The sequence below is a fragment of the Sturnus vulgaris genome, chromosome 3 (genome assembly GCF_052056855.1).
Source record: "Sturnus vulgaris isolate bStuVul1 chromosome 3, bStuVul1.hap1, whole genome shotgun sequence".
Lineage (NCBI taxonomy): Eukaryota > Metazoa > Chordata > Aves > Passeriformes > Sturnidae > Sturnus > Sturnus vulgaris.
In genome coordinates, this window is record NC_142245.1 from 2,764,671 (window position 1) to 2,789,273 (window position 24,603).

The window sequence follows — 24,603 nt, forward strand, 5'->3', positions numbered from 1 at the left end:
GGCACTGATTGGCTGTATGTGTGTATATGCTTTGCCAGGAGTTATGAATTGATCTTGAATAACACACAGTTCCTCACCATAAGAACAAGGCAATAATTGTGGAAAGGTAAGTAAGAATTCATTGCAGCCTTTGATTCCAAACTGATAAAAAGAAATAATAAATAAAGAATATTAAAATTGTATCAGGACAGAGAATGAGGCAGGGTGGTGCAAGGCTTGGAAAGAGAAAGCACAGAAGGGGTGTTCATGCAGAGGCAAAGGCAGGCAGTCATTCAGACACTGCCAAGAGTTCTGGATCGATCCTGATTTAAACAGCAGTCAGATGTTTATAATCTCCAGGTGCTTCTTTCCCCTAATTCTACATTTGATGTCTTTTACTGTGGCCTGAGTTTCTCCAAAGCTCTAACTCGGAGCCATCGCTCTCACCTCCCCCATTAACCAGCAATCCGCTGCTTTTGATTTTTTTCTGTGCTCTGCCACCCCCACACGATTTCTCTGCTGCAAAAGAAGGCCTGAGTGAAGATCTCCAGCAGCACACTGATGAGCAGGCTGGGTTTCACCCACCTTTTCTTGCTGTCCCTTTTTGCAGTTTTCTCTAGCACTGCTCTCCGCCTCAGGTAATCGTTCTGGATCTCGTTGTACTTTGCCGTGTGCTCTTTGATAAGGTCGGTGGTTTTCTTGTGGTGCCTCTTCACCAGGTCCTTCATTTCCTTGTAGTGCTTCTTCTGAAGTTTAACAAATGATTTCTGTTGTTTTAACTCCTCAATGGTCTGTGCTTCCACTTCTGCAATGATAATAATAAAAGCCACTTCAATTTTCCAGCAGTGTAGGATTTCAGTCAGAGGAGCCAGGGATTGCCATGAGCAGGAATGAAACAAAACCTGCTTGTTTTCTGTGGGTATAGGAAATAAGGCATAAACTGAGTAGTTTTACCTGAAATAATCTAACTGGCTTGAAAGCCCTGGAATAAAATAGTTCCACTACTATTCACTAAATTCAGAACCAATTTAACTTCTGTTGTCACAATAATGCTGCTCTTTTCTCTGTGTTAGATGGTAACTTGGTACTTGTGAAACTACAATCATTTCTAAAAAATTCCCTGTTGGCACCCCATCTCATGACATGTGCTCAGACATTGTTTACTTCAAACCTGAGGAAGAACATTTGGTATGCATGTTTTCTAGGAGTTACTGCAGTCCTAATCACTGGAAGAAATGCCTAAGCCAGGTGGCCTATTTCATAAAAAAAAATGCTTTTCTTGACTAGGAAGCTTATCATTCATGCAGTGTGACCTGTGTATTTATTACCTGTGAGGACACTCTGGATAAGATCTTCTGTCTTTGCAGGTGCTTTCACAGAACCTAGAGGTAAAAGAGATGTTTAATTCTAATTCTTTTAAAACAACAGCCATGACTGTGCTGCTTGACTGGGTGTTAAAACAGGGCAGGTGACACAGGACACATCCTGACACGGGCAGTTATTAATCATTGGAGAAAATACATCTTTTGAGCAAGAGAACATGAAAACATCAACCCTCTGGACCAACACAGAAAGGTGACCTTCCAAAAACCCACCTGAGCTGTGTTGTTTTACTGATAAGGAGGGTGGAATTCCCTGATACCACTGACACGAGTCATGGGAGGCATTGGGCTGACAGTACAACTGTGTTACATATTCTGACATGAGTGCAAAATTCCTGCACACAGGATGAATCCTTGGAAGTCAGTCAGATCAGGCCCATAGAGACTGCAGCCATTAAATTATAAACACTGTGTTTAACAAGCATTTGCTTTAGGAGATGTGTCAATACAACACTGAAGTATCTAAGACTGTGTTTTATGTGTGGAATAAGATGTCACTACGTGCATAAATTAGGCAGAGCTGTAAAAACAATTCCAAGAGATTCCTGCACTTGCAACAACAACAAAAGAACCCCAGCACATTTTCTTGCTTGTAATGAATTTCAATTTTACCACTAATGCAACTGCTAAGTAGAATTTGTATACTTGAAGCAGAGAAAAGTGGTGGGGAAGTTTCTACCTATTTTAGACAAACAAAACAAACACACACAACTTTAAAGACAAAGCACTTGAAAAATTATTATTCAAACTCATTTAGAAAAGATGGGGCTTTTTTTTTTTTTCCTTTTCCTTTGTTTTGTTGTTTGTTTTTTTTTTACCTGGTGCTGGCTGGCTGTGGACAACCTGAGTTGCTGGTTTCGGTGTGAGAGAGGCAGTGAAATTTACCCCATTTTCTGCTGGTGTTGGCCTGGGTTCATTGTTAGCTTCAGATGGTGCATCCCCATGGTCAATCTGAAATCACATGATAATTCACATTACTCTTCCCAACTAACAGACTAAATCTATTTGCAGGTTCAGTTTAGCCTGGTTTTTAAATGTAAAATTCTGCAAATATTGTATCTAAAAATCAATCTAAAATAAAACAACAGGAGGAGACATCCTTAAGAGCTGTGGTAACCCAGGTGGCACATTTGTGGAGGATAAATTTCGAGAAGCAATGGAGCATGTATTATTCAGAAAAAGTATTTTAAGCAGATATAACTCATCAGGGACATTTTTCAGTACAATATATATTAGCTGCACCAGATGTGAAGGCTGCATTTCAGTGAAGAGCCATAAAATCTTTCTAGAAATACCGTAGGTGCTGGCAGGAGAATGCTCCTCAAATCCCTGCTGTGAACAAAACGCGTACACAAGATTACTTTTAAATTTCATAGATACACACAGCCCTACCATTATTCACCATTCTCACAGAACAGGAACATCCTTCTGACTCCCAAGATCTTACATTCTTGTAACTACACTCCAAGGATAAGATGTAAACAGTACCTCCATTCTGCTGCACCAACACATCTGAGCTATCCACATTTTTAAGCATTTCCAACAATCTTTTCCTTCTCTCCAGTCAGTTAAAGGCTCAGGCTTGCAGCGTGCACTGTGCTACACACTGACCATCTGAAATTGTCCCTGTGACCATCAGGTTTTAGCAGCCACCCAGGACTCAGCAGACAGAAGGTCATTCAAAGCAATTTTTATTTTGAAATGGCCAGGCCCTGCTTCCTGCTGTCCCTGCCAGGGGCCGGTTGCCATGGTGTCTCAGGGAAGTTTTGGATTTGTTCCTTCAGCTGCTTCCATCTCCTTCTTTGATGGTAATCACATTACATGAAGAGGCAGGATACCACAGTTGGTTTGGTTTTTTTTTTACCCCGTGATTACTCCACACTTGCAAAATATCAGCCTGTGCTGCATCAACAGAGGCAAAATGGATTTTGATCCAACTGTTTTGTGCTGTTCCTGCTGCTGGTTTCCTTCAGCCTGGCCCTGACATTACACTGTACATTGCAAAACAATTCCTGTCTCAACAGCCTATTCCTACTAGAATTACAGGAGACAGATACTGCAGGCAGAAACATGATGCAATTTAAAAACAGTGCCAACAACTTCATTTCTATCAAGCAGGAACGACTGCAATAAAATATGGGAAAACCTCATTTAGCCAACACTTCTAACAGAGGAACCATGTGACAGGAAAAAGCTGTAGCTGTGACAAACACACACAGATGTGGTTATCCTCACAGTTCTCCTCAGGCTGCAGTTCATTAGTTTAATAAAAACAATGTTTGCCACACAGATCATCAACATTTAACACAAATAAAGCCAGAATTCCTAAATTCTGGCAGCTCTGTGCCCCATTGAATGGGAAGTGGATATTATCTTCTTTTGAGACTTGGTTTTTATGTGCTGTGAAATGCTTCATCACAGCTTGTTGAGGAACTATTAATATAACCTGTCAGTTTGGGACAAAAAACATCTGTTTGCAGAAACTGAAGCAGAAATGTGAGGCAGGATCACAAAGTGAATAAGGAATAATTTTCACTACATCAAGCAATCTAATCTCATTAAAAAGCACTTTCTCTTCCCATAATTCATCACACTATGCTAAAAGAATGCTAAAATAAACATGATTTTTCCTTTAAAAAAAATGATTATTCCTTTTAGGCTGTTTTCAAAACATGATGTAATCCAGCCTTCTAATTTACAGTTTTAATATTCACATAAACTGTTTCTATTTCACATTGCCATGTCTTTTGCAATACAGTGCATTTCTAAGTAGAGAGATCCATACCCATAGAGGAATCTCTATGGTCTATTTTTATTTCTACAGAGAAAAGGAGCTCCTTTAGGCTGGGATTAGTTCTTATCAAGGAATTCTCTGCAAATTCTTTTGGATTGTTCCTCCTGTGTGTAAAGGACATTTGGCAGGGGAAGAGAGGGCAACCCTTCACTACCTGTATGCTCTTAGAGATTTACAATGTGTTCATTGAAAGGTGCAAAACTCACACTGCAGGCATTCCATTCCCCACAAACAGCTCTTCTCCATCCAGGCTGGAAATCAAGAACTGACCAAGAACAGTAAAGGTAGGAACTCCTGTCATATTTATGATGGGAACTTTGTAAATAAATCCAGAAAAGTTGCTGGAACCTCAGTCAGTTCTTCAGCATTCTTTGTTTGTGTGATTACACTGACCATTAACAGACAAGGTAATGTGAAGCCTGAAGAAAGGCTGATTTATTTGTTTGAAATAATTCACTATTGGGTAGTTTATTTCACTGTTGTTCTGTGAGAAGCCTGTGGAATTTCCTGCAGAGGTTGAGTTTAAACTTCTACAGCAAGGAAAGCAAAGCAAAAACCTCTGGTAGTTTTCCTCTGACAGCTGCTCAGATCAAAAATGTGTGTGAGGGGAAGGAAAGAGGTGTGGGGAGACTGACTGACAGACAGTCTGACAGATGAGGAAAATGTTATCATCACAAAACATGGTCAGGGGATTCAAGATTCCCAAGTACAGACCAAAATATCTTCCCCCAAAGGTGCCTTTAAAATAGAAGGTAACAGTGGTGAATTCAGATTGACACTCAGAGTGGCAGTTTTGTCCCTGTTTCTTGGTGCTGCAGCTAACTCAACCATTACACATTTTTAGCAAACAGACCATAATCACTCCAGTTTTCTTTTAAAAAATATTTCTCTGCTTCTCCAAAACAACCTCCTTTATCCTATGAGCTTCCAAGCTCCTTGACAGTCATCTCTCCTTCTTCCATTTGCTGCAGAAGATACTCTGTAACAAGAGTTTTTCTAACTAACAAATAAACTGTATATACCAGGAAAATCTGTAGTTTTTCAAAGGTAAAAATGACCTCTAAGGTATTTAAAGGATTATGTTAAAAAAAGGCTTTGCTATTAATATAGAATCTCATGTGTAGCGTGTCCTAGATAAATGTCTAAGATACTATGGAGCATTTCACAGTGTCCTCATTCAGCAGAACTTGTGACACTGCACAAAGAGTCAATTGTTGGCTACTGAATTGTAATGACTTTCACTCATCTGGTCTGCTTTGGGAATGTATTCTTGGTTACAAAATCTAGTTCAGCGAGGTTTTGCACATCTGAGAATTGCAGAAGGCAGGCACCAGAGCAGAGGGCAGTTTAGGATTAAAAACCATTTCTCTGTCTTTGCTAGAGACTGCTAAGAGCCTTTTGATCACTTGGTGTGCACAGCACCTGGCACAGCCACCTCTGACAGACAAAGCTGGTATTCTCAAACACTGCTAGAAGCCCCAGTGACAGTGTCTGGAACAGAGAGACTGAATGTTTGAACATGCAGAGTTTCTCAGACACCACAGCTGAACTCTCAGTTATACTCAGAACAGCATCTGTGCATTTGGGTGCATAACACCTTCACTTATACAGAAAAAGGGTTTACAGGTTAGTCTGCAAGTAACCATAAATATCCAGATACCTAACAACTAAAATCGTGGCTTGCATAGCTTTCAGCTGAGCTACAATAGGCCTGACTACTTATTTACTCCATGGTCTCCTCCCTCTTCATTTCTCTTTCTAACAGCTATGAAGGGTTGGATCAGCTGAACTCCAGAGGCCCCTTCCCACCTAAATTCTTGTATGATTACCCTGTGTCTCTTTAGGACACGTTTGCTCTCAGAGAATCAATAGAGACATCATAATCTGAGATACACAAATGTTTCTCAACAGAATGACCTCTCCAGAAACAGCCTGAAATTCTCTGCAATTTGTAATATTTTCAGGAAAAACTCCTGATACAGAGTTGTCTTTTTTTGCAAGGGGAACCAGCAGCACACTGGAAAACAATGAGCATTGACTCAAAAATATTTCAGTTGCTCCAGAGCAAAGTTGCACAGCACACAAACAACACAGTTTTTCATTTCTTTTATCTCTGAACAATAACCTGCTCAGTGCACACCATGCTGCTTTCAGTGAAACCACACTCACAGTGCAATGCTGCTGGGGTGTCCTGTGCCCCAGCCTCCCTCAGGGTGAGATGTTTACAGGTGTCCACATAATCAACACATACAATTCCCAGAGATTTTCAGTATTTGTCTTTCTAAGCAAAATAGGTGCTTTTAAATACTACAGTATGATTTCCAGAGGCTCAGAAACCTCCCTTACCTCTTTCTTGACCTCCTCCTCATCTTCCAGAGTCAGTGCAGCCAGCTGCTTAGCTCTCTGCTCCATCAAGTTCACATATCTGATTGGATTGGATAAGGCCTCAATCACATCTAGGAAAAAGGCAAATACTTCAGTTTCAAAGCCCTGATGTTATGGCTCCAGCACTCAAGTTTTAAGAAAGAGGCAGAAAAGTGTTTTTCCCTGAAGATGGAATTCACTGCATGGCATTTAAACCTACCCCTGTTTAGAGCCAATGCCAAAACACAGTTCTCCCCCTCGAGCATGGCACTTTGCCTAGGAAGCAATTACATCCACGTGTGTCCTACATGCAAAGTTTCATTTGTGTTCCAGTGGCAAGTGCCTGGGGTATTTCCTCCTTTGGAGTCTGCTGAAAATAAGAGTTGGCCCTAATCCTAAGCCTCAGGCAAGGTGCTGTAAATCAGGCCATCTCCTAGGAGTGAGGAGACACAATGATCCACCAGATGCAGACCTTTGCTCACAGGACTGTTAGCCCAGCCTGGCAAGTCATCCACACCCCAAGCATTTTGTGTTTCAATTAACCTTTTCTGTTCCCCAGTAGTAAAATTACCTGCATGATACAGAGTTACCTGCATAAGTGTCAGGTACGTAGTCTTTGACCTCGATGTACACAAAGAGAGCTGGCAGTGTCAGAGGCTGGTTCCTCTCATTCCTCAAGCAGATGTAGTGATAGCCTGCAAAGTAAGGAACAACCAGTTCACAGCATAAACCCTTCCACAGGCATTTCCAATGCATCTCTCTTATCATTTGTTATTTATAGTGTGGTGCCAACTGAGCAAGCAGCTCCAGGGACTTGTGGGAGGAAAAGGTTTACCTGGAGGCTTTCAGGGATAAGTGTACAGACTGCTGGAAAGGCATATGGCACTGCAGTTTAAAGTTATATTTTCTATTTATTCTTACATATGTGACTGATGCTAAAAATGGTAATTTAGTTAAATTTTTCATGCATTCTGTTTTACTACCTATGTCTGGATTTTTTTAGTTTAGTACATCTCATTTAATTTTCAAAATTGACCCTAGTAGTACTCAGTAATCTGAACTGCCAAAGTAAACCAAGATGTAACAGCCCATCCACACATAGCATCCAATTTAAAAAATATACAATGTGGCATGATGGGCACAGAGTGTTTGTGTGTATAAATCCTATTGTGTGACCATCCTTAGGAATACATCTGTAAAAAAATAAATTCCAGATTGTTTTGAAAGCTGGCTGTCCAACTGATCTCCTTGTGGCACTGGGTGCCATGTCCAGTTTGGGAATCACACATGTGAGAGGTGTCAGGATCCAAGTCAGGAGCAGGATGCATTTGTCTGGGGGAATCCTCACCTGACTGATGTAAGCAACTCTTTCTCTGCAAGTAATGGCTAAATCCTTGCTTTGGGAATAGTGACAAGTCTGTGGATTTATGTGACAGCAGGGTATAACTTTCACTAGCATCTCAGAAAAGAGAGAAATGACATATTACAAAGGGTTCTCAGTTCTCTCAACCTCCTCCAGCAAATTTTGAGCATGGACACAAACCCAGACCAACAGACTGTTCTCCATCACATGCTGTAAACTGATGATTGCTGGAGCCAAAAGGACAGAGAATGAGCTTGTGGGGAACAGCTCTGGTAAGATTTCACACATCAGAAGAGAGAAATCCTTCCCATCCCCCTTCTCCTCCCCAGTCACCCACCCACCTTCCTCTGGCACTCAGTGAGACAGCTACATCCATTAAGCCAGCAGAAAATGCAGCTGCCATAAAAAAGGTGTCTGCTGGGTTGATAATCTAAGTTTGCTCATGAAAAAGGTGTGGAGATTATTCCTCAGGAATAATTTGGCCAACTGTCAGATATGGGGACAGGTGAGTTTTGTGCTGGATAAGGCACAGGGTAGATACAGATATTCTTCCTTTTCCAGTGAGTAGAGCTGGGAGCATGTTCATGGCCCATATGCTTGCCCTAATTCAGCTTCCTCCCCTCTCTGGAAAATCTGGCACTGAATTTGAACACTTCCCTGGCTCAGACTGCCAATGTCACTGCATCTTTCTGAAACAAGATCTCTAACAAGTCTCTGGCCTGGAAAATGTGGCCTGAGTTGTCACACAAGGTAATTCTCATTTAAGTAGCCACTAATTATAGTAGAAATAATGTGATTTAAAAGAGTCCAATAATTATATTTTTCTTTTTATTTTTAGCAATGTGGATGAAAGTAATTTTGGATTGATTTAAAGGTATTACAGAGACATAACAGCTGGCATATAGGTCAGTCTTCCATGTGTGCAGAAATTACATTGACAGGAGCAGGTTTTGCTTTCATTCCCAGCCACATCCCATTCTCACAAAGATGATATCAAAATTGGCTGTTGCTGCTCTCCTTCCTCTTAAAAGTGTGCAATTGTACTTTTTACCATAAACCTGTGAGCATGAAGTTGGTGTACTGGAGATAAGGAAGTGCCAACTATGCCTCCAATGCTTTAATTCCATTGGTTTGGATGGTTAAAAATTTAAATTTCTGATTAAAATACGGATTTTTTCATTTTCAAACCCAAGACAGACTATCCAAGTCCTCAGTTGGTATGAGGCTGCAGAGTGGCTGCTGATTTAGAGCAGCTGACATTCTGCCTTGCTGTCTCTTTTCCCCACACAATGTCTGGCTGGCTGGGGAAAAGGGTTTTACCTGGTCGAATTGCTGAGACTGGCAATATCCGATGGCCAATGAATTTCCCTCCTTCTTCATACACTGCTAGCCTTAAACAGGCCAGGGAAGGCAAAACCACCTGGAAGGCAATATTGTTGCATTATTAACTCTCAGCTCGGAATGAAGCACCTCCTTCCACAGGCTGCACAGAACAGATGCTAAAATGTATCTAGTCATTGAAAGGAAAAAACCAAAAAAGCAACAAAAAGAGCTTCCCTGATTTATTTTCAACCTACTAAAAATAGTAGCCTGTGCTTCTCTGAGCACAGGGGCAGTCAGGCATGATCATTAACTAAATAGAGAAACGAAGTACACTAATTAGAAGTTCATTACAGAAGAAAAATGCCAGTGATGTTTCCAAACTTAAGCTCTGGCAGGCTGCCAAAGGAAAGCTATTCACAAGGCCAAATATTCAGGGAAGAGAGCACTGCTGCAAGGACCAAGTGTCTAAACATCCTTGTAAGCTACACTTGCTGAGAGAAATCTGAAAGAAGCTGTTTTACAAGCACCTGGACTCAGGATATACTTAACCAAGGTGCTCAGTGAGCAAAACCCAGAGGCTCTGTTGAAATATTGGCTGCAGGTATATTGCAAAAGTGCAATCAAACATTCACACTGCACGGTGCTCAGTGCTTTCTGCCACCTCAGAAGTTTAGAGAATTTAGTCTGAGTAATGCTGCATGAGCAGCTCAGAATTTGGTATCTCAGGTGGATGGGATTTGTGTCTTCATCACCTGGGCAGTGACTTTATAGCCCAATCTAGTGACTAGCCCAGCTGTGCCACTGAAACAGCCAAAGGGACTTCAGGTTCACTTCCTTTAGCAGGAATTGGCACACCTGGAGCAGCCAAAGTTCAGCAAAAGCAGCTGAAATATGAAATAACTATTCAGAATCACTTTTCCTGCTTTCTAACAAGTGCAAGGTTTCAGGTTTTCTTTCATGGAAAGACCCCACTGGACAGGGATTAAAAAAAAACATAATTCCTTTTGGGAAGCAAGTGTTACACCAACCTTCTTAAACACTATGGCTTCCTCTTCCCAGACTGGATTCACTGCGTTGCCTTGGGAGGTCTTGGTCTTCAGAGCTTTTCTCCTGGTATCCACAGGCAGGCCAAACATGTCCACTTCCACATAGGTACCGACTTTTTTATCAGAAAGGAACTGGCCTGAAATTATCTAAAGCCACCAAAGAACAAAAGAGCATCATCAGAGATCGTTGTGGTAGATTAGGAAATGAGTGGCTGTAATGCAGATGCATAGTTCTCATTAATGATCAGCTAATGGGCATTTAAAATAAAACCAAAACAACACCAAGCCCACAATAAACAGAAAAAAACCCTCAATATTTAACTGCAGACACAGAAAAACAACTTGTGAGGCCTGGTTTCCTGTGACCCTGTGGTCCTGAATTCCCCTATGAGCAATAATGTGGTTGAAATCCTGCTGCTGCCCTTCCCACAGCAGGAATACCCATTTGGATTTCTTCCTCAATCTGTATGCCTATTTCCTGAGCACTCTTAAGTTCTATCTAGTCTCAACAACAGGTTCAAAAAATGCTTGAAAAAATTGAGGTTTAAATGGCAGAGAAATTATGTATGTGCTTTTAGCTGTGAAGGAGAAAACAACCTTAAAAGTTTGTATTCCAATAAAGGCTCTTCACAGAGGAGTTTTAATATGAAAAAAAATTGTAAAACAGCTGATCTTTCCCAATTCTCATTTTTAACAGGCAGCACAACTCTCAGCTAGAAAAAGTGAAAGAAAGGTCTGCAATTACTTCAGGAAGCTGAAGAGGCACAGGAGTGTGTCACTGTACCTTAACAAATTGAGGCTTGCCTAAAGCAAATGTTAATCCAGTGCCAGCTCTGGCTGTGTGAGCACTGACACTGTGCCCAGCAGAGCCCTCCCTGAGCAGGCAGAGCCATCTGACAGCTGTCTCCTGACTCCTGCATGCTCAGCCCCTTACAAAGCTGTGCACCTCCTAATAGCTGCTGAATGACTTCCACCTCCATTTGCTCTAATTGCAGAAGAAAGTGCCTCTAAACCCACAGGAGGGGCCTAAAAGCTTCCATGATTGCAGGTCACCAGGAAAGGTCACCCCACACATCCTCTTTTATTACTGTGCATATCACCAGATTATTCCTTTATCCACATCCCTCCCAGCACGGCTCTGCTGTACTTCTGCCTGTAGCCTGAGAGGAAATACTTGTTTTCCCTCAGTGAAAACAAGAGGATATTTTGCAGATGGACACTATAATACAGAGGCTGTTCTAATGGATGAGTCCATTAAAAGAGTAGCAGGACTCCAGAAAGTTTATGGTTTTATAGCTGGAGATACACCAAGTGAATTTGTCTCAGCCAATGCAATCTATCCCCTGAAACACTTATGCAGGTAATTCTCAACCTGCAGATTCCTGGCACTCCCTGATCTTCATTAGAAGTCCTTAAAAAGGAACAAGGAAAAACAAGTTAGCTATGGATTGCAGCTGACATTTGTGGTTCCCCAGTTCTGCTGGAGAACTTTCAGAAAACCAGAAAATTTAATTTATACCAAGAATGTAGTGTTCTAGCTATTGCAGTCCAACCTCCCACTTCACAACAGCATGTTTTAAATCCAGCCCTTTGTTTCTAAAAACACAGCCAAACTGCTCCTAAATCCTTTCACTCCCCAGTTCTGTGATTCTGTCATTACTTCTATGCCAAAGAACACATCCAATAAAAATATATTGATTTATCCTACCATGTGAAATGCGAGGCAGAATTTAAAAATTAAATGTCTCTCCAGGAAATTAAATTAATTATATTTTCTTGGCTAGTAGAGTCATTTTCTAGGCCACTGCACCACAGAAATATAAATGTATCCATGCCCTGGCATTGTCATGAGAGCACTTCCACCAGCTACATACATACCTTGACAGACAGAGTGTTGGCCACTATTCCATCCACTATTCCTTCAGTAAATGGATCAAAGTGCTTGTCTGGCCTTCTCATGAACTCTGGCTTTAACCTGTATCCACTTTTGCCATTGTACTCGTACATTCCCATGTTTATTTGCATAGACAAATCTGGGTATTAAAAATATTGGTAAGAGTTATTTTCTGGATGGATGATAATTTCAAAAAGCATGAAAATTTTTAAAAATTACTGTAATTTCATACTGACTGTAACAGAAACTGTACAAGCCTGGATTAAACATTTTAATTAACAGCACTATAGTATACTTTAATCCCTAGACAATTTTTAACAAATAAAACCTTTCCTATCTATGAATCAGGAAGTGGACATGTAGAGCTTTCCAAACCAGAGAACAACATGACTTACCTACGGTTTGGAAGTTGAGGGCAACCATCTGGCAGCCAGCATTCCAAAAGACCTGTGGCATGTAGTTGGAAGAGTCTACTCGTGTTCCCTTGGGGTAAATCCTGCTCAGCTGCATTTTGTTGTATCTGAACAGTGAGTAGTTAAGGTACAGAACATGTGACAAAAATCACCAGGCAAGTGAGAAGTGCAGCTGCAGGACTAAATGCAGGTAATTCTTTACAGAATTGCAACGGGTTCCTCATTGGATTTCTGTAACCATCATGCTTCCAGATGTCCATAGTTTTGTAGGAGATATGATAAATATGGGGCAATTAAAGGTGCTGCTTGTTCCAGCATAGAGTATTCAGAATAAGCAAGGAAAGAGCACAGGCAGATGCATTAGGAAGATCACATTCATAAAATTCCATTTATCTTTATGGTTCCTACTTTGGGATTTTCCTAGGATTACATGAACAGAGGCTGTAAACAGTGACTCTTTCTCTGGAGCAGGGAGAGGTGTTCAGTTAAAAAGTGGTTTTCTGGAATGAGATTAGAATTGGCCTCTACATGGACAGAAATGACAAGTGCACACATCTCATGGTGGAGTCTACAAATCTCTGAGATAAGAATGTGCTGCAGGCAATCTTTGGAAGCAGCTTTCCATTAATCTCTTTTGAGGAACTGTTTTATCTGTTTATCTATTCTACCTCATTCATTGTTAACTGCAACCATGAGGAGAGAGATTGAGAAACATCAAAAGGTCTAACCAGAATATTCCTTAGCTTTTCTTTAGAAGTTATAAAAATAATTTAAAGAAAATAAATAAATAAATCAATAAATAAATCAGTAATCAGTGGCAATAAATCAGTAGAGGTATGATGGGAAAGCGAGCATTCTCATGTGACTTTGCAAAAAAGTCAGCCACATTTTGACAATTTGCTCACCATAACTCTTACCACTCCATACAGGATGATAAATTTAACAATCAGAATACAAAGAATTAGGTCTTCAATATGTCATTTATGCCTATTCCCTCTAGTCCTAGCCCACAGCACAAGGACTCATGCCAGTTTTTAAATTAGCTCATCAGAACTCAGGCCAATTAATTCATTTAGAAAGACAGTCAAATCTACAAATTTCATTTGGGTTCCCTATCTCCCCAGCCCCCATCTCTGAATTCCAATAGAGCTCTGTAGCAGATCTCAGATATAGAAAGACTTAGGAAGCTGCTTTCTGAAAGTCAAGGATACTCCACAAATTCCACAGGAGACTTTGTAAGCTGCTCAAGCCCTTTGGTTTCCACAAAGGAAGACATTTCAAAGCTTTTGTTGCGTTCTGCAGGGGACACAAAACCAGTGACAGGTTAGAGCATGAGCTTGCTTGGTTTAGTCCCAGTCCCATCATCCCAGCTGAAGTTCACCAGCTCTTTTCACCCTGATCCCAAGGAATTTACACACAGGTTTGCTGACAGCAGTGACCTTGCTCTGCACACACTCAGAGCTCCATCTGCACTCACATCAGCACTGCCCAAATTAAGGGCACTGGTGCTGCCCGAGGTTGATGCTGGACCAGCTGCAGGCAACACTGGGGGCAAAACACCGTGTGGATGTACCTGAGAGGGTGAGTCCAGGATCACATCTGTGACACACAGGTGCTGCAGCAGCTTGCTGTGGGCACTGCTGGATCTCTGGCTGGTCTGTGCAGGCTGATGTGAGGGCTGGGAACCACTTGGAGCTGTAATAACCACGTCCCTATCCAATTAAAGTGAGCAGTGCTGTGTCTGCAGTGGCTCTCGGTACATCAGGGGCAAGGTCACAGCTGTCAAAGCCACAAGACACCACTATCCAACCATCCCTGAAGGGGCACTCCTGTGTCCCAGCAGGGATTCAGACCTAATCCCCACTGATATTGGGCTTTTATGATGTCTTTAATTTGGTCAAACTTTCTGATCTGCCAGTGGTGAACAGCTCCTCCTCCACGTCTGAGCGGTAGGAGCAAACATGAATTTGTGCATCACTTGTCACTCACCTTTGCCTGATGTGGGCACAGCCTTTTAATGCACCCAGACATCAGGATGCAGCAGAGAGCCTAAGCCAAGACCTTGCTAGCTTCAGTACCTTCACTTCTGTTCAGAGGTAAGGATTTCTGTAAACTAAAAGCTTCCCACTTCATCCCAGTCAGCCGTGTGGCTGCCTAGAAGGGCCACAGCCTGGAGGTCAAATCCATTAATTCACACAGCTCTGATGTGTTTAAAAATGAGGGGATCAGTGCCTGCATTGCAGCAACATCTTTCCAGCCTCACCACTTCACTGAAAGCAAAGAGCAAGGCAGAGAAAAGGCCTGGCCCCATCCATGTTTAGGAATGACTGTACTGTGCTGCAGCAAGCCAGGGACAGCCAGGGCTGGCCGGCTCTTTAAAGTCAAACTGCGAAGCTGCAGGGGAGGGACAAAACCGAACAAAAGCACAGAGGAGCAGGACAGAAACAGGTGGGCAATGTCCTCACAGGGAGCCAAAAAGGAAGCAGTGGATCCAAAGAAATGAGGAACTGGATTGTTTGGGTCACTGTGAGAGGAAAATGTGCTGCCAGCCTGGGAGCTACAAACCATTCTCAGCCTGTGCTGAAGACTCAGAGGATGAACATGGGTTTCCAAAAGTAATTCTCTGCCTCTAGGGGAGCTGGGACTCGTCCTTTATGGTGGTCCCTATTTCTAATCAGCAGCCATCAGGCTACTTTTATTATTCACAGCTGTTATCTCCTAATGGTGAAAAATTCCTGTTACTCCCTAAAGGCTGCTCTCTTACCACTCCTTCTTCCTTTCTTTCTCCAGCTGGCTCACATCCATCTCAGCTTCTCATAAAGATCCTGAGATTATTCTTATTCCAGCTACCCCCTACTGATGGCACAGCACTATCAAAACACATGTGCTGGTTTTATCCTATTTGGAATGTAGGTACTAGAATTTCTTGTAGCAATAAACTCTTACTTCTCAACCTTTTCTTTAAGTAGAGCATTTGTAGGAAACCAGAGCTGGTAGTTGTTAAAGGATTTGGTTACCAACTGTCCAGATCTTAATCAGACTTATAATTAAAATAAGAACAATTATTTCCTTGTAGTATCTGGAGAGGATTAAAGGACCTGCCTTTTGAAGAAAAGACTGTGCAGGAGACACATTTCTCTCTCATGATACATTACACTGTGCTATCTTATCAGGAGCAAATTACTGCAGAGTGAACAAATAACTCATTGAAAACTGTCTGAAAAACGTGGAAAAATACAGTTACAGCTACTTGCTGCCAGAGAAGAGGGAACCTTTCTTTGTGAGGGCAATCAGGGGGCTGGTACAGATCCACTGCTATTCAATATTTCTGTTACCAACTTGGATGCAAGACCAGAAAATGCACTTGTAAAATGTGTGAATGACAGAAGCTGAGGTACTGTTATCACCACAGAGATCTGGGTCACAAATCCAAACACACTCTGAATAAAAAATAATAAATTAGGAAAGTGCTGTAACACTGAAATTATAAAACTATATAAAATACAAGTATGGATCTCTATACTTAAGAAAGTGATGTCAAGTGAACAAAAGTAAAATTTTTGGGAAACAGCTGGATAGACAGCAAACTGAAAAGCAATCCTCATTTAATCCCTTCTTTATTCAGCTCATTTAATGAAGATCCAGCAGTGAGTCCAGGCCAAAACTAAGACTAGAACACCCAAGTCATTCTTTAGCCAGCCAGCAACATTTACCACCTAGGGCCATATTTATCACATAATGATTTTTTCGACACAAACACCATAAATTTAATTCCTTAACAATAGGAGTTCACTGAAACTATTATTGATCAAAGGTCACATCAGGACTTAGGAGAACAATCTGGACAGCGGCAGATCTTCACAAAAAACAAAACTCAGAAAGGCAAAGGCATGTGAATAGAAAAAAAAAAAATCCTACATGAGACAATTTTCTAACAGCTGCATCAACTTGTAGTGCTAGGATTCACATGGCTTCCTTTCCAGAAGGCACATCTCCTTCCCACTGTGTTCTTGTAACTCTCATTAGAGCTGGAGGAGATTACAAACACCCAAAGGGACACTACTACAGGGAACAAGCACAATTCCCTGCATGATTCTGTGACTGCTCGTGTGTGGTATCTGTATAAATACCCACATACAAATGAACAGTTGAGAACTTCTTACATGTTTATTATTCATCACAAGTAAATGCCAAATCTTGTGTAGAGACATGGACTTAAGCAAAAATTACCTGTCCTCTCCCAAGGACATCACAAATCCGGAATAAATTAAAATGCTGTACACTTCTTTAACTAAAAAGCTCCAAAAGCACATTAAAACCTGTCAAAACAAAGTGAAAAAGGGCAGGCAAACAGTGGGGGGGGGGTGTGCATCAAGGAAGGCAGAGATGCTGCAGTGTTTACTGAGGATGCCACTGAGTGCATTGCTAGCAAGGCATCTTCTGTAAATCACAGCAGGGGGGGAAATTATGGCCCTTTCTTTACAACACACAGATGCAGGAAAGTGAATTTGCATGTGGGGAAGGGCAGGCTCTGCTTGCCCTGAATCTTCTGTAGAAGTATCAGAGGCAAAATAAAAGTAGGAATATTTATGACCACCTTTCTCAAACTGCTTAAGTTACTCCTCAGCCATGGACCACAAAGACAATGTAAGACGTAATTTTCAAAACTGTTTTTGAAATGTCAGCATGTTTACTGTTGATGAAGTTGGATATTTAGACTAAAAGAGGTTTCAAAACACAAATGGATTTATTTGGCTGGATACCAAGTGAACATTTTCTGTATGTGTTCCTGTATCTAATTGAGAAGAAGCCAAGCAGCATTTCTGCAGAACTCTGCCAAACACTTGCCAGGTAATTTTAAATATAAGATGTTTCTTACTTACTTTTTGATACTTCAAATGACTCAAACTTCACAGGCTGAATGTAGTTTACCAGGTTAGACATCTCTTCTGTGGCCATAGCTTCACTTCCAGCAGTACCCTAGGGAAGAGAAGGGAAAACGCTGCAGTTTGGTCTGTCCATCAGAGGCCACAAATGCCAAAGCCCGTTTTTCTGTCAATTGTGGTGCCTTTCCCTGCCCCTGGCTAGAGAAGGCAACGCTTCACATAGGGAATGTCACATAGGAAAGAACAAAATGGACTGAAGATGTCAATCTTTACATTAAACTGATGTTGTACTTGTTGTATGTGGCTCCTCACCTCTACCCATGCACAGTGCTGAGCACATTTATCAGTACTCTTGGATAAATAATAAAGCTCTAAGTTTTTCATCCAACAATGCTACTTGCACCACAGGCAGCTGCCTGAAACAGATCTGCTATGGTGCTGTTTGTTCTTCATCTTGAGAAAATAAAAGGATAAATAAACAAAGCAAAGATGTGCTTCCAAACCAACTAACAACCAACTTGGAAAAGCTGGTGCTGTGCTTCCCGGTGCTCTGCCTCCCTCTCTCCACTGGATGGCAGCTCCACTCCTGGTAACGCGCAGCAACCCGCAGCTACTGGAGCCGACCCAATCCCCAAAAACACATCTCTGCCCTTACTTCATCCATCGACGACTTCTTACAGTCATCATCATAGTCATCGTCGTCGTCGCTCTCCATCTCTGCTTCCCCTGAAAAGTTTCAAGCAGAGGATAATTACCGGCTGAGGCAACAGTCATAATTACAATTACAGTGACAAATTCAAGATTTGCAAGAAGCAGTGCCCAGAGCAGCCTGCACTGTACATGTGCTTTTTGTCACAGCACCAATCACACGCTGCTCTCGAGGGACTCATCTGTCTTCAGCACTGATTTAAGTTCTTATTGCCCAACCAAACAAGAACTCTTCCCTTGCAGCTGCTTGATGCTAATTCATTGGCAATCAGCGCTGAGAGGAGTGCAGTGTGCTCAGTGTGTGGGTAGAGTTTCACAGACTGCTCTGTGATATTCCCGAGTTCAGGGCACAGCCCCAGGGTTTGGAGATGTGAGTTCAAACTCCTGCTGGTGCAGGCTCCACGCAGGACCTCCAGGGTCCCACTCTGGGAAGCAACAGCCTGCATGGGGTGAAGAAATCACAGTGAAAATCGAGGAGTTTCTCTGTGCTGTGCTACCGAGGGCTGCTCAGCAGAATCCATCTGCTCTGGCCGTGTCACAGCCATGTCACTGAGGCAGCACAGCTGGGAGGGTCTGGCACAGAAGCCAAACTGCAGGAGCTCACACCGATTCCCTTGGCAGGGCATTTGGGGCGCGTGTCGGGGCTCTGGAGCAGAGCTGAGCCGCGCCAGCTGAGGGCACTGCGAACCCAACAATGGCAGGACGTGCCTAAGGCTCATCCTTTCCCTGCAAACTCCGACTACATGGGACCAAATAAAACACATTTATGCATCGCTCCCAATTGCAGTGCATTCATCGAATTTCCACGGGCAAGACGTAAATTCTTTAATGTTAATTAACGAAGGTCTCCCGTTGCCTTCAAAATGTTTTGATTGGTTGCATCAGAAATTAAACCATTAAGGAGTATCAAGCTTATCTTTGTCTTTAGAAACTCCTCCCGTGGGCCTGGCTGTCATAAAGTGTACCCCGTGCATCTTAAGAGCCTGGAAAGGAAGATTTACTTATTCTGCAGTCACCTATCCACACCTGTAAGAGTGACAGCTCTCCCTGAAGATTTTATTCCACAAACCTCCCAGCTTTCTTCAGCAGTGGCAGCATAAAAATCTAACTACTGTGCAGCGTTCCCAAATTCTCCAGAGACTGGTAATTCAGTCTCAGTTCCTCCAGTCAATCTGGGGCCTAATCCCAAGCCCAATGAGTCAATAAACTCCTCTTTGCTCCAGCAGGCCCAGTGGGCCCCTTGTGAGCACAGAGAGCACACATGAGTGTGCCTTTCCCAACCCAACGATGACTACCCACCCTGCATTTCCTTCCAGATGCAGATGTTGAAATGTCAGGCTTTTATTCATCAACACATTTCTTCCTGAACATTTCATTGAAGAAAATAACATGATTGCTCAACAGGCTCAAGGGATGGCTCAAGGAGCCTCAGCACAATGCAGAGAGCCAGCTAAGCTCCCACAGGATTTGCACTGACAATCTTTGGATGGGAAGCTCTCAATTGATTTAACCAGATTGGCAAAATAAGCCTTTGCACAAAGCATAAGAAGGGGGAGGTGGGCAGATTTTGGCCAGCTTGCACTTCTGAGATAAGAGGTACATGATAGCCTGTTCTTGCTGGAAGTGTCCAGAGAGGAAAGTACACAATGCACAGTTCATTTCTTTAAAAACATTTAACACAAATACTCCCAAGGAGATCAAATCTCATTTTCAAGTTCTGCATCAGACAGCAAAACCAGGACAAGTAACACACAAGACTGCCAGCATGAGTGTTTCAGGAGGTGTGGTACCTCTGCACTGCTTTTCCCCCAGCAGCACGGTCCCACTCTCCCTGACTCATGGCAGGGACACAAAGCCACCCTGGGGGTGTCTAAGGGACCATTAGCTGTAATACCATCATTACTATCTGCATTTAGATGGGACTGCAGAGCCAGGGCAGCACAGGACCTCCTCAGTGCTCTGTGGCACACAAATACAGTGAAAATAGAGCCCTTCTCCAAGGAAGCCAAACAAAAGCCCATGGACAGAGGCAGACAGAAGAATATCGAGAAATGAGAGGATGCTGCTCCCTACCACAAGTTAAAACACAGATACTGCCAACCACTCACAGGCAGAAGGACACAGGAAACTGGTGAAATAACAAGGCAGTTCAAGGATATTTTCAAGGAGCTGTCCCTGGTGAGTGGGGCAGTGTGGAGGAGATATAAAAGAGATCCTTGGGAAAAATAACGAGTGGACAAAGGAGGCTGAACCCCAGTTGATGGGTAGGGAGGTTCAACACAGTAATACTGCCTGGAGGATGAAGAGGAGAGCTGGGAATCATAAGCCAAATCCCTGGGTGGAGGAAGCAATGGGCTGAACATCATCCATTCTCATCATCCTGACAGATACTGAGAGCCTTATAAAACCAAAGGTTAGAAGTGCTTGAAATTCAGAGGAATCTGGTAATCTGCTTTCTCAGACCCTTTCAAAACAATGGCCAGGATGAATTATGAATGTGGTACTTGCTGGTGCAGCTTGTTAACTCTGCAGCATTTGGGCAGTCACCAGCATCCTCGGGGGCAATCGACTTTTGGGTTTCTTCAACTGTACCTCAGCACTTGCTGATTTTTAAAAGGGAAAAATAAACTTTATTCAGTTTCATAAACCATTTTGCTTTGTAACAACGGGCCATGGTCTCAGCTGGCATTAGCAGCAGTTACATACACTGAGCCTAAAACCTTTTATCCAGTTTTCCAATTAAACATCATGAAACAATGGAGCCAATTCTGGCCTCTCTCTCTGTCTTCCACGACTCCTTCCTTGCAGCACCCACTGCTCTAACAAAGCCATCATCCTATCAGTGAGAATCTAACAATTGGCTCATTTAACAATATTTAAGTACTGCTCCATCAGCAAGTTTTAGCTCCTTTCAGAATGGGCCTGCTTTTGGTGAAATGCCCATCTCTGCAGAACTGCCATTGTTCCTTGTGCACTGTGACAGGACTTTTTGGAAATCTTGCTTACTTCTGTTCATTGTGTAAGACCAGCCAGGTCTAAGATGCTTGTTTACCAAAATCGCCATCTATCTCACAAATCTATCTCAGAAATTCTTCATCTGCTTTGTCAGCTTTGCTCTACTTTCAGAAAAAGTTTTTTTCCACTGACATGTGTTGAAGTCACTGACTATATGAGTTTCATGGGCATCCTGCAAGGCATCCTACAAAGCTCAGAATTCTTTCTTTAATTATTGCTACTCTTTCACCAGCACTACACTTTCATACACTTACAAGACATCAAAAATGTGGGTTTACATGGGTTTAAATCTGACCTCAAGCAGTGTAAGACACAGTGAATCTTGATATCAACTCCAGTATGAATTTCTACTTTTTTTTTTGCACTGCTGTGAAAAAACTCATTTAGAATCTCCAGAAGGCTAAATCAGCACAGCTTTCTCCTGGAGATCAGCAGCAATTCTGACAGGAGCTAAACAACCCCATAGAGTAGTTTGAATAATATATCCAAGTTCTAAATGTAAAGATTATATTAAGGTTGGAGTACTGGAACACTTAATGTTGAGAAATGTTAAGAATCAGGCTTCTGATTAACTGCATTACTCCAGAAAGAAATTGGTATTGGATGCAGATGAGCTCAAGGCTTGCAGAGCTCCAGGATGACACATTGCCAATATGGAGATGTGAGAAGAAGGGTGTCATAGGGACTCTTGGGCTCTGCCATGTGGAAACTCTTCACTACCACAGTGTTCTTATAAAATGATGAATAATTTTTTTTAACTGTCCACAGACAGAAAAACTGGCACTTGTTTTACAGAAATGCTGCATTCTCATAGCTTTAAGCTGTAGCTGTAATCTCTGGAGCTCTGAATACTTAAAAATTCAAAGTACTCTAGAAAAATGACATTCTGGGTGTTCCTCATCAGTCATCCCTAAAGTGTTCTTAAGTTCTGTCAGATTCGTCTGTCCTTAGATAAAATTGGTTTAATATTATTGCACTTCCCACAGGTATCGTTCAGATAAATTCTCTGCTGTTTGTCAGGAGCTCACAGGCAGCCTGGATACCCCTACAGAAACTCACTGAGGATGCTCTATGTAGGATCAAACATTGAATGACAGAGAGAGGCAAAATATTGAGTAATTGCATTCTGAGAAAGAGGCACAAATCCTAAAGGAGAAACAGAGGCTGACACATGAACTACAAGCGATGTGTTTTGGCAGTCACGGATGAACCAAGTGACCACAGCAATTCTGCAGTCTCAGTTCCAGCATTTGCTAATTTGTAAGTGCTCATCTTCATAATCAGAGGCTGTTACAGAGGTAATACAGGCAAAATAGTCACAGTTAATTTGTAAAATTATACACCCTATTATGGGACTGACCCTTCTGCCTCACATCATCATCATCATCTTTATTCACAGCCTGGGTCTTTTTCTAGAAAAGCTCCTAAGGAGGCTCCTGAAAGACAAAGCTGTTGCCCCCTATGCAGCCCAGGCCCCCAGAAAGCCAAGGCTGTGTTCTTTGCCACTGTCCTCACCATGTGCTGATAACAAAAATGAAGAGATAAGAACACAGGGCTGATTTCAAATGCTGGAAAGGAGGCAGTTGGAACACACACTTATTTTTCTCCTGCTTGGGATTTGTCTAAAGCAAATCAAGAAAATAGTATTAAGTCATCCCTGACACCAGGATGAATCTTCCTTTGAAATCCAAAGCATACTCCAAAACATGCCCTTTTCATAGTTTCTTAAAAACAACAGTTGAAAACTATTTCTTTGCTGCTAATAGGATAAACAATGTTATCCACAAATGAAGTAGGATTTCTTTCCTGTTAATTCAGCTTGGGGAAAACTGCCAGCATGAAAATTTTCACCTCAGTTAATCAGAGTTTAGAAAAAACTACAAACAATGGGGAAAAATTTTTTAATGGCAAATGACAATGAACTTGTATTTCAGCAGAGCTTTCAATTTACTCTGTAAGTTTTCTGCTGCTGGGCCATAAATGTCTGTGCCTATAGGAACACAAAGTTTCAGTCTTGATGGGAGAAAAAATTCCAGTGCAGGGAACTGACACCGGGCTGGAAATCAGGATATAGAGATGTGATTATTTTTGCCTGTTTCCATCTCTGGACCAGAAGAACATCCTACAGCACTTTAAATAGAGGTCCATGACATGTACCCAACTAATGCAGGACAACAGCAGCTTGAGCCTTCCCTGTCTGAGGAACAGGGATCTCATCCCTTTATCTTAAACCCTGGGGCACTGCAGATGCCCTGCAGGTCTCCTGGGCAATAGGCTCTGTCTGAAAGGGCACCAAATAATGGCAGGCACAGCCCAGAGGCAACAAGGAAAAGAAAACATTTATATTTGATATTGGGCTTGGGCACACAGGAAAGGCAGCCAAGGGTGGAGGAGTTGGCAGCTCCCTGTCCTTAATAAGCAGTGCAGAGAAACGTTAGCACACATCAGTGAGGCCTGGGTCACTCCATGAGAGTTCCTTGGCTGGAGCCCTCTCAGAACAGACTCCAGGATCAATGACACTTTAGTGTTGTTTCCTGCTCAGCAACCCACTCTGGTGCACCTTTACCTTGCTAGAGCACTGCAAATGGATGGGACTGGAGCTGTAATTAAGCATTTGTAGGGAGGGAGAAGAATATCAGTAGATCCAAGCCCTACCTGCTCCGGGGGACGAAGGCTCAAACATACTGGATGTGTCACTGCAAGTGTTGGAAGCTTGCTCTGACAGCTTCTTCTTGGCACTCCCATCTGCTGACTTATGAGACTTCTTCTTATTCTTCACCAGGATTTTGTACATTAAATCCATAGGGCTTGGGAGAGGAACCCCAGCTTCCAGCTAGGAAGAGGAGAGATTTGTTAGAACAGCAGAAGAAACAGTTTATGGCAATTTCCTAGGGACCACATGGTACAGGACAGTTCTGTAACCTCTGTAAGCCCTGTTAAAATGAAATGGATTTTGCACAAGAGGCAATGTCAACATTAAATGAAATGGGGCTACTGAGGGCACTTAAGAAGAAAAATGCTTTATGAAATGTCTGCAGTAATAACCAAAATAAGTATTAGCTCAGATATGAGAGTCTACATTTTAAAATGGCAGCTATGAGGATCAATTGCATTTAAAAGATCACAATTCACTCTATCAGGGCAATCTCTGCTCAGAAATGATGCTTAAGTTACCAACAGCTCACGTTGCTTAACTCTCTCCTTAAGACTGAAAGGCTTTATATGAAAATGAGGCAGGACTGAGACACTTAAATAAAAATTCACACAGACATTTGTGAAGTGATAAACACCAAGGCACATTACCGGGTATTTTTCCAATGGATCCATAAGCAGTGCATCTCCAAATATTAATCTGCAGTACTCTGCCATTTTTGCCTGTTGTTTAGGGCTGAAGAGAAGAAAAAGAAAGAAATGAGTCCTACTAATGCTCCAGAGT

General features: G+C 42.2%; 1 protein-coding gene and 1 long non-coding RNA gene across 5 annotated transcripts in view; one reads left to right on the forward strand and one right to left on the reverse strand.

Moving 5' to 3' along the window:
• The window catches only part of LOC148224135 (uncharacterized), a 141,497-nt gene that overhangs the window by 86,727 nt on the left and 30,167 nt on the right, over positions 1-24,603 (forward strand). The gene's annotated exons all lie outside the window — the stretch shown is intronic.
• The window catches only part of PLCB1 (phospholipase C beta 1), a 327,675-nt gene that overhangs the window by 63,878 nt on the left and 239,194 nt on the right, over positions 1-24,603 (reverse strand). For all 4 annotated transcript variants that reach the window (XM_088160734.1, XM_014895072.2, XM_088160735.1 and 1 more), the window contains exons 13-26: positions 24,471-24,555; positions 23,823-24,000; positions 18,100-18,170; positions 17,442-17,538; positions 13,770-13,854; positions 12,541-12,665; positions 12,130-12,284; positions 10,234-10,398; positions 9,203-9,302; positions 7,110-7,214; positions 6,502-6,611; positions 2,180-2,312; positions 1,308-1,361; positions 565-784 (exon numbers count right to left, since the gene is read on the reverse strand). In XM_088160734.1, the coding sequence (XP_088016860.1) occupies positions 565-784; positions 1,308-1,361; positions 2,180-2,312; positions 6,502-6,611; positions 7,110-7,214; positions 9,203-9,302; positions 10,234-10,398; positions 12,130-12,284; positions 12,541-12,665; positions 13,770-13,854; positions 17,442-17,538; positions 18,100-18,170; positions 23,823-24,000; positions 24,471-24,555 (1,683 nt within the window). The remainder of the gene's footprint in view (positions 1-564; positions 785-1,307; positions 1,362-2,179; positions 2,313-6,501; positions 6,612-7,109; positions 7,215-9,202; positions 9,303-10,233; positions 10,399-12,129; positions 12,285-12,540; positions 12,666-13,769; positions 13,855-17,441; positions 17,539-18,099; positions 18,171-23,822; positions 24,001-24,470; positions 24,556-24,603) is intronic.